This window comes from Melospiza melodia, chromosome 11, assembly GCF_035770615.1.
Source record: "Melospiza melodia melodia isolate bMelMel2 chromosome 11, bMelMel2.pri, whole genome shotgun sequence".
Taxonomy (NCBI): domain Eukaryota; kingdom Metazoa; phylum Chordata; class Aves; order Passeriformes; family Passerellidae; genus Melospiza; species Melospiza melodia.
Genome location: NC_086204.1, coordinates 3,383,439 through 3,393,606, shown reverse-complemented (window position 1 = coordinate 3,393,606; position 10,168 = coordinate 3,383,439). Strand labels below are relative to the sequence as shown.

General features: G+C 38.7%; 1 protein-coding gene across 4 annotated transcripts; it reads right to left on the bottom strand.

Moving 5' to 3' along the window:
- Nucleotides 1-658: 658 nt before the first annotated feature.
- Nucleotides 659-9,343, bottom strand: RGS21 (regulator of G protein signaling 21). Of its 4 annotated transcripts, none has more exons than XM_063165352.1 (6): nt 8,375-9,343; nt 7,533-7,637; nt 4,996-5,088; nt 3,521-3,597; nt 2,089-2,255; nt 659-1,105 (listed from the first exon to the last, which is right to left on the bottom strand). In XM_063165352.1, exons 3-6 carry the CDS (start codon nt 5,004-5,006, stop codon nt 902-904), a joined length of 459 nt encoding a protein of 152 aa, XP_063021422.1. In that variant the 5' UTR covers nt 5,007-5,088; nt 7,533-7,637; nt 8,375-9,343; the 3' UTR covers nt 659-901. The 4 variants fall into 4 exon arrangements, with proteins under 4 accessions (XP_063021422.1, XP_063021425.1, XP_063021423.1 ...); XM_063165355.1 differs by having other exon boundaries at nt 3,521-3,582; XM_063165353.1 differs by having other exon boundaries at nt 7,533-7,613.
- Nucleotides 9,344-10,168: the final 825 nt, after the last annotated feature.

The window sequence follows — 10,168 nt, the reverse complement described above, 5'->3', positions numbered from 1 at the left end:
CTACTAAATCCTGATTTACATGTTTACTTTACAGCCTAAAACTGTTTCTTATGCCTACTTTTCTGCTTATCTGTATTTTATTGAAATGAAATTAGTAAATGAATTTCATTGGTAGCAATTCATGAAATTATTTCATCGTATGTGGGGGGACGGTGCCACCAATATATTTGAAAAAGCAAAGAAAATTAAATTAATTAATTGAAAACGCACAAAGGAAGATTTGCTCAGTTGTAGTTTTTTTCCCAGATGCCTATGCAATTAATAAAATAGACATTTCAGTAAAAAATTAAATTAACACAAAGAAACTTCACGACCTTCTTCTTGAAGACAGCTGTATTGTGTGACATTAATTTGCTCTGAATGCCAAGAACATTTGTTATAAAGCAGCTGCCTATTTATTAAATATTATCATAGTGTGTTATCAACGATATTTCTACATCTCCTATTTTGAATAAGCATAAACAAGTTTAAAAGAGGATATAAATATTTTGCAAGCTTCAGATAAGGTGACAAATGAAGGAGTAAATGTATTCAAGTCTACTGAAAGGGATTTATTTTGGAGGCTGTACTTCTAAAGAGGAATCAACAGCAAACAAGGAAACCAAAACATTATGCTTAAAAATCTCATATCGCTTTCAAAAATGAAGCAATCACAGGGAATAAACAACAATGGCAAAGTTTTTTATTAGGAAGGTAGCTCAAGTGTCTAGCATATTCCATCCTGCTTCTTGAATATTTCTCTACTGTTATTAGAAAGCATCATGTGCAATTTGTACTTAAAAACAAGTTGGCACAGGTGATTCTTGAAAGTGGCTTCTGCAATCCCTTTAATAATTAATAATTATCTGTACTGAATTGCAATGGGAGGCATTATAAATTCCTAAAGGCTCAGTGTTTTTCCTCACAGAAACGGGAGCCATCTCTTCTGATTTCTGTCCTGGTGCTTCTTCACCAGTTCCTTGTACACTTCTGACCTCAGAAACCTGGGAAAAGAGTCCTTTGCCATGAGGCAGTAGATTGAGCTCTGAGCAGCATCAAAGCAGCGGAGGGTGGGCTCAGAGATGTTCTGGGAGATGTCATTTTTGGTGTGGAAGTCAATATTAATCTGTAGGAAGAGAGAAGCATGAAAGCAGTGTCAGTTTGCTCAGAAAGCTGAGGTCTGTTTGTGTCCAGGACAAAAGCTGCATTTGAATTTCCTCCCAAATAACCTGACTGATGCAAATAAACAGGAAGCTCATCCCTTCCTTTTCTAGCAGACTGAATTCTTCATTTTATTTGGCCCTTAAAAAGATGGCATCACTGAAAAAAATAAGGGAAAAACTTGCTTTTCCTTCTCATCTTTCTGCCAAAACAAATCCTATGAAGTACTGATTACCAAAGAGAAAATTAAAAATGAAGGTACTCAGCATCATTTTAGACTTTGGCCCTATGTATTTTTAAAGGATTTTTTGTTTTTAACAATAATATCAATCAATCATCTTATTATTGATGGATATGATTACATTTCAATCATATGTAATACATGGGAATGTTTAAAGCACTCTTTCTAGCAAATGCAAAAACATCAGTGTAAATGTTTAAGGTGCAGAAAGTGAATAATGATTAATAAGCAATTTGTCTTTCACAGTAAGCCTTTTTGAAATAATTATAAAATTGAATTCTGTGATGGAAATTTTTGCATTCTCTTCATGTCAGAAGTACCTACACAAAAGAACAAATGCAATCATAAACCTACTAATGTTCTGGTACATTGAATACAGAAGAGATGGTGCTTACTGCATTACAAAAAATGATTAGAGAAAACAAATTATATTGAGCATAAACGTCCTTAAAACTTCTGGCAGAAATTTCAGAAGATGAGGTAAACTTATTCCCAGTGTGAAGAATGTAAAGAATGTGAAGTGTAAACCATAACATCTTTGCTTCACAGCGTTGCACAAGGTGCTTACCTGGTAAATAATGGACATTAAAATGGGAGCTACAACCAGGATGAACTGTGGTTTTGGTCATTCTTTGAGGTCTGGATCTGAACTTTCTACTTCATCCCTATCCTCAGTACCCAAAGCACACACACAAAAACCTCTTTACCTCCTTTGGAGCATCAGCTTGTATAAAGTCAGAATAAATCTTCTGGGCTTTCAACGCAATCTTAGTGGAGGATTTGGTTTTCTTGAAGTCTTCACAGGCTAGCCAGAACTCCACATTCTCCTCACTGAACTCAGACTTCAAAAATGTCCGAAAAGCTGCCAGGCCCTCTGGGGGAAATGCATCAGATAGTGGATGGAGGAAAACTGAAGGGCCAGTGCAATTTATGTGTGTGCGTACTCACATGTGTGTGTGTGTGTACATATATATATATTTTTTTATTTTTACAGAATGTGTATAGTGTAACCTATGTATCTGCCACTCTTTTACATGTCAGCCAGCAATCAGGTTTGAGAAGCCGCTGCAGGGGAAATAAATAGGAGATTAAATTACAGTGCTGATAAGGGGACTACTAAGAGAGTTTTTCAGTGGGCTGCCAACCAAGGATTGCTCCCAACAGCTGCCTGCTGTGGTTTGGTCTCTTTAGCACTGGTACATTTGTTAAAAGGGCATCCTAGAGGTTTTTGGTTTCAAAAGGCTTTGTAGTGGCTTGGAAATCAGAGATTTGAGGCTGACTCCTCGGCTGAGAAGCAAATAGAAATGTAGGTCACACTGTGCTAGTGTGCTTCCCCCACAGCTGAGGTTCCCTGCCCAAATGGGGCTTCCATCTCCTTGCAAGGAAAGATTAAGACCTGGATAAAAGATGGACTCCTTGATACTTTTGTTACTTCTTTGTTCCTCTTTTTTTCTTTTGTTTTTTCTTTTTTTTTTTTTTTCACTTTGAAGGGGAAAAAATGAAACAAATAAAGGTTTGTTTGGAATAAATGTTTTTAAAATTAATCCAAATCAGAACCTCTGAGTAAAGAAAGCTGACAGTACCCAAATTCAGTTGTATTAGTCAAGTTAATGCTATCCAGGAACAGGGTGGAGGCGTCCCAAGGTCCAGGCCACAATATTATTGCGAGGAAATGGGGCAGGGGCAAGGAAATTTCCAAGCTGCATGTGGTTTGTGGTGTCAGGTCTGTAGAAATGGCATTTCTAGGAGAAGTGACTTTAGATATGTAATTTTTTGTTTGACTGGAAGTCACTGCACAATGCACATATTTCTCAGGAATATCTAAGGAAACCTTTGTGGGTTTCTGTGAAAAAAATTATTAAAAATGAAACCTCTGCAAGGGGAATTTAGCAGTCACTTTAATAAAAACTATTTCATAGCATTTCTGCCTGCCCTTGAGCACTGGACAGAAGGTATGTTGTGTCTGCAGATTGGACAAACCTCTCAGGACAGCAGGTCCCCCACCTCCACCAGCAGCTCTGGTCAGTTCAGTGCATGTGGGGAGCTGAATGGAGAGCAGAGTGAAAACCCGGCAGGAATGTTGGGTAAATGGGATGACGAATGTTTTAAAAACACATATGTTTTTCCATCCCTTCTTACCTTTATTGGATAGTACTGTATCCACAGACTCAGACCATGCCATGGTTTCCCCAGCGTTTGACCTGTGGAAACAACATCTGCCCTTGAAAATAGCATTGTGGTCTCTGCCCTGTGCAGCCTGGGGTGGCTGAGAGCCTATGGTGTGGCTGGCTGCTGGGGAGAGGGGCTCAGCCACTCCTCCTACCCTACACACAGCAAAACAGGGATACTGGCACTGCTAACTTGACTGTTCACCCTGGAAACACTGGTAATGCTTGCAGCTGGTGGAGCTCTAACAAAGCACAGGAGAGGTAGGAATGTTCTAGAGAGTGCACTGAATTTCTTCTCGAGTTCAAAAGGATTAGGAATTAATTTATGTGGCATTTTTTGCTTATAATGACAGGAATTATCTAAAAAATATTACCAAGCTAACACTGATAGGAAACATGGGCCTCATATGTGCTTCTAGGGGGCATAAATAATTGAGTAAATTCACAGCTTTGACTCTTCCCCTGCCACTTGCTGTAGGCTTCTGCTAGACATGAGGGTAAACACTTTCTTCTGTATAAAATATTGCCAGTTTTCTTAAAACAAACAAACCCTACCAAAAAAACTCAACCAATCAAAAAAAAAAAAACAACTTAGCATTAAAAACAATGACAAGCACTCTCAAGTTCTGTAAAAAACATTTGATGTTCCTAAGGGGGCTCTGAGAGCTCAGCTATCAAACCCCTGCTCTCTGAATTATAGAGATTGGTTGGAGAGCTGTGTTCCACAGCCACTTCTCAGCATCATCAGTAATGGTATTTTCTAATTGCAAATTTATAAAAAGATCATATAATAGTGTCAGGATATTATGTGGCTGTAGTTATAATTATTACAAGGGATGGTGACAGTGACACCTTAAACAAGCAAGCTTTTTTGTAGCTCTCTACTTATTTGTATCCAGAGTGCAAAAAATATATTTAAGCAAGCAAAAAAAGTGCATATTTATAAGTATATATAAAGACATACATGAGGGAAGTGCAAGTATAGAAAGTCTGTGAAAACACAAATGAAAACCAAACATAGCATTATATTGTATTTTGTGAGACATCATGTGATGATGGCATTAATTAGCAGAGAATTTGTTTTAGCAACAATAAGAAACTTTTATCAAATATATGATAAATTTTCAGGATTTTTATTAAATGTTTACTAGCTTTCTTGTCAAGCAAAAAAGCAAAATGAAAGACCAGGATAAACCAAACAGTTTTACCTCTTGTTCTTATGGGTAATATTAGTTGTTTTAATATTTACTCACCAGTCAGAATGATCTCACTGACTGTGTGGGATTTACTTGAATGGAAATGGCAAGCAGAATTGACAACAAGGAATCAGAATAGTCATATCCCCTTCAAAGGGTGAAGGAAAATAAAGCTGTACAGATTATTCAAACTTGGTCATCCCATCACATAAATCTCCTGCTGTTAAAATAGCCATAAACAGCAACTCACTTCACTGGCATTTTTTTGTTCCACTGTTTGTCTGTCTGACTGTCTCAGGGAAGGCAGAGTTTCGTTTTCTGGCTGATCTTCAAGCTGAAGGTACTGCAGGAACAACACAGTTAGCATGTGAATAACCAGACAGGACAATGCGCCCTGACAAACCTTCTCAACGTTTTCTTTAAAACTACTTCTTTCAGAAATGCAGCCTATTTTTAAGCAGCACCACTCTCACCTGATAGTGGCCATAATACAAAAGGAATGGGGGCAATGGCAGCACATTCCTGCCCAGGGTCACGGGCAGTGGAGCCAGCCCAGAGAAGGGCAGCAGGTGTTGAAGGGCTGGAGCACAGGTCTGATGAGGAGCAGCTGAGGGACCTGGGGTGTTTAGCCTGGAGAAAAGCTCCAGAGGGGACCTTATTGCTCCCTGGAACTGGCTGAGAAGGGATTGTAGCCAGCTGCTGATCTGTGTAATTTGTCTCTTGCTCTTGATAATTATTCTTTCATCCCCAGCTCTTGGCTCCCTCTGTATAACCCTTGCTGTCCTTCACTCTCCTGAACAAGCAGGCTTACTGATTGATTTCTTGCCTCCCTCCAAATCTTGTCCTGAGGCCAAATCCTTTGCTCAGATTACCCAGATTCCTGGTTCTCAATGTCTCCACTTAGCATAAACTTCCAGTGGTTCACGAACTGGGATCCCAGCTCTCCCAACTTGCAGACTTAGGGATTTTTGTCTTCTCAATTAAAATATTTTTAACACCTAAAACATATTTTACACCAGAGCAGCCTTAGGAGTTTAAGTCTCGTTTGATTTTCCTCTGTGGTACAATCATGAGCAAAGCTGACTCCTGCCTGTGTGAGAACATCTTTCTTATTTTAGCCATGTTCATCTTCTAAGAGCAGAAAGTAAAACCCAAGCACCACATGCCATGTTTCACCCTTAGCAATGTTAAGAGGTTATTCCTTATCCTCATCCTTTATAGATCTGTAAAAGAAGTTTCAGGACAATCTATTTTACAAACTTCACATGGGACAAAAACCAGTGAATCTGGTCAATTGTGCTCCAGGAAGACGAAATCAGGTGGAAACAGATATGGAGAGGTGGGACAAACAGGAGAATTGAACTGTCTTGCAGGAGAAGAATGAAAGACCAGTTTGTCTCTTAAGATGAAAGAAGAGAGGAGCTATGATTGCCCTCTGAATACAGAGAGGTAACCTGGTGAGAAAAAAAATTTATTTTAGCACAATGGTTATATTGACAAAAAAAAAAAAGTATAGAAGCAGCTAGTGAACAAATTCAGACTGAAAACCAGAATAAGGCTTCACAAACTGTTGTTTTTTGCAGTCTCCCTTTCTACTCTTCTGTACTTTGAAGATAGAGCTTCATATAATTATAAGATCATTTTCAATTCTTGTCTTCATTAATAGAACACTAGAAATTATGACCTAAGATGCACTTTAGTCCCACATATTACTAAAAATATTCTTGGCAGCAAAATACTAATACTTTCTGTAATCCCTTAGCTTTGCATCTGCTTGCTTCTAAACATTATAGCAGAAGAACAGAAATGTTAATTGGTCATTTTTTCTTATTTAGAGAATATCTTGTGTGCCAGAGAGGACCAAAAGCCTTTCATACATTGTGCTCCTGAGACTAACTTCAGCATCTTACAACAGGGGAGAAAACTTTCAGCATCTGCACTGACATCAAGTCCTTTGTGCCTGATTCAGTCCCAGGTTTTAGCTTTGGCAAAAGGAAATAAACATCATACAAAATCCAGCTGATATTTATCTGTGGAGCTTCTGGCCAGGCAGAGCATAAACAGCTACAATTTGAATGTTTTAACAGTGTCATGCCAGAAGAGTCAGTCCAGTCCAGTTGTGAGGACAGAGGTGACACTAAATTAGGCACTTCAAAATTTATGGCTGGCTCTGTTAATTTCTCAGCATTTACCTGTGTCTAATCCCAGTGGTTCTTCTATTTACCCACCTCAGGACTGTGATGATAAATTGATTTATTTTTGCTTTTTTAAAAGCGGTATTAACATTGTTATATCATTATTCCATTAACTCCTGTGAAACTATGAGAGGGAAGGTTGAGGACCTGTGCCTATTTTTAATTAAAATCATCAGATAATATACATTTATTTCAAAACAAAATTCCAGATAGTGCCACACATGCATTTTTAAAATTTCTACCTGATAGCCTGTTATCTGAATGAAGCAGATGAACATCTCTTCAAGATTTTTCAGGACTGATGGATATTTTTGAAGTCAGTCTTAGCAGCCACAGAACTATGCTAAAACTCAGGAATATTTTACACACACAATAAATGGATGGATGCAGTCAGATTGCTTTTGCATCTAATGGGGTACTGCTCAAATCCACAAAACCACAAAGAAGCTGTGAGGAACTCTCATCACTGTACAACATTCTGAGCAGTCACTGACTGCTCAGTCTATGTAAACTGAAAATATTTTAGGTATGCAACAGGTTAATAGAATTGTTGTGATATTTGTACTGGGGCAATGAAAATAAGTTCACTAACCAAAGTTAGGCACAGCCACTTCTTCCCATAGAAACCAGCTGGTTGTATTTCTCTGTACTTCCTCTGCTTGGAACTTAGTGTCTGGAAGGAAACTCTAATATTTCACTGAAATGTCATAGGAGAAAAAGTGATCTTAGTATTAATATAAATGCATCAGCTGCTTGTGCAAATGTGTTGGCTATTCATAATAAACAGCATCAAGCAAACAAGACGAAATACGTAGTAGAGATGGGCTGGAAATTGCACATAGAATTAGTGCTATACCTTTTGTGAATCTAGACTCAGCTGACCCAGCTGACACACACAGTTACAGCTGCAGTTCGGTCCTAGCTGCGACTGGACCTCCAGAGTCACTCAGACCCTTACTTGCTTGGCTAATTGCAGGATATTTTTCTCTTTATCTGTCAGCCTGTCGCTTAACCTTCTGGTAACTCTGAGGACTGGGCTATGGATTTCTGAGTCCTCTGCCTTTGATGACATGGGAGAGCTGAAACTCTACAAAAGGGAATGTGGATCTGATTTAATGTTCCCAACTTTGCCAATATTACTTGCTAAGGACCCCACAACTATTAAATATTTAAATCCTTACAACTTTTAGGCTCACAGCTTGACTTTTACTGATGCTCACCTTTTGTTCTTTAACTGTCTTTAGTTTTGCTGAATTATCTTCCTTTATGAAAAGCTATTGGCTGTTGCGGGCCATAAGACCTGTCATTTTTGTTCATCTGACTAATCACAATAGACAATCTAAATCAATGTAACATATTCAAACCATTGCTTTATTAACCTAAGTAATCCATTTCCATTTACATATGTTCCTGAAAGGGCTGCCTTGTACTCACCTGAGCACAAAGTGAGAAAAGCTCACACTCTCCAATGGATGTGCTGATGTTTCCCAGCAGTTCAGTGTGTTAATGCTCCTCAGCACTTGGCCTCTGTTAATTCCATTCCATTCCATGCAGAGATTTGCTTGGATAGTGCTGGCTTGTACAAGGTAACCTCAGCAGAAAAAAAAAAATTAATGTTCTGCTGCCCCAAGCAGTCGAAGCCCACGGGGACTTGGGTGCATCCCTTATGTTGGGAGAAGCCAACGTGATCCAAGCACTTCTGGCATCCTAAGAACATGGAAATGCCTGTCCCACAGGGATGCAAATACACCTTAATCAGAATACTATGTAAATGCCCACCTTCCCACAGCACTGCACAGCATGGGCAACTCACAAAATAATTGATATTTTTCCATGTGAATAACTCTGTGTGCCTTCAGTATGCCACAGAGTTGTTTTGCATAAGAAAATGAGCTGTTATTTTCCACCCAAGCAAACTATGCCCTTCAGGTGAAATGTTTTGATTTCAAGAACAAGCTGTCAAAATATTTTACAGCGCTCTGGGCTCCTTATATTCATGATTTCCAAGTGCTGTACAACCACAAACCTCCACTGGAAAAGAACTGGAAACAATTCTCAAGAAAATGTACAACCAGGAAAAACTGGAATAGCATTAGCTGCAGAAATTTAAAAAGAGGCCACTAAGCTGTGAAGAAACAAGAGTGTCTTCGTTACAAGAAAATTTTATGGTGAAGAAATGAGAGTTCAGAGTTGTCCTTTTTTTAGGCTTCAGCCTTATCTTCTGTCCTACTTGAAAACTCTTAAGTGACTGCTGTAGGATTGTGTTTCTTGCTAGTTAATTTTAGTTAACCTTCATGGAGAAGGCAATGGTAGAGGCTAGATTGTAAATCTGGGAGTCCAGATAATGTCCTGTAAAGTATAAGGGAGAATTAGGAGGAGGTTACACAAACAGATTATATTTAGGAAATTCACTCCTTTGGTATGAAACCAGAAGGAGCTTTTATGAGACCAGCTCTAAGTGATAAGAGCACAACAAATGGAAGATAGCAACACATTAACAAGGAGAAAAGTAAAAATGGAAGCAAGCTCAGGTGGTGAATAGAGGAAATAATTTTTTTCTTTGGCACAGAGCCTCACAGGAGCTTAAAGTGCATTTGATTGAGGCATTTGACTAAAATGCAAAGAACAGAGTGGGATCTGGGATAAGCAACTGAGCAAGGTGTAAGTTCATGAGCATATGAATCACTGATGAGAGGAAGATGATTTTCTGCAATTTTTTTCTCAGCTGATGTCTTTGGCAGCATGTGTGGAAAGGAGAGGGAACTGCATTCAAAGCAGTAGCTATTTAAGGCAGGCTGAGCAGCTGGGGACAAAAGGAGAGGAAAATGATCTGCTGTTTGTGAGTCACTTAAAAGTTGTAGCCTGTAAAAGCATGTAAGAGCCATGTTATTGATTGCCTGCTTCACTGGGAAATGGAAATCTGTCTTCTGTGAGATTCTTTATCTTAGATTTCATTCTTGTTTTTGTCAGTTGAAAAATCAGTCAAGTTGTCTTTAGTTCAGTAACAAATCCACAACCAGAAGATATTTGGTCCTGTGTATTTCTGCCTCCCTCAAATTAAACAAGAGCTGCACCTTCAGCCAATTTAAAGCATCTAATTAGACTGAAGCACTGAAACAGGAGAAAAACCTTGGTGCCACACAAGTCAGCAGATTGCTTCCCTCATGCTTTGTGTCTTGAGACGTCACCTATGTAAGGAGTAAAGTGCAGTGTTTAGGTAGGGTAAAT

Excerpts from the sequence above, each read along its gene's own strand:
- RGS21 (XM_063165352.1), bottom strand. Across the intron at positions 2,256-3,520 it reads TACAGTACTATCCAATAAAG|AGGGCCTGGCAGCTTTTCGG; the intron begins GTAAGAAGGGAT and ends CATTTCCCCCAG. Across the intron at positions 1,106-2,088 it reads AAGCTGATGCTCCAAAGGAG|ATTAATATTGACTTCCACAC; the intron begins GTAAAGAGGTTT and ends CTCTTCCTACAG.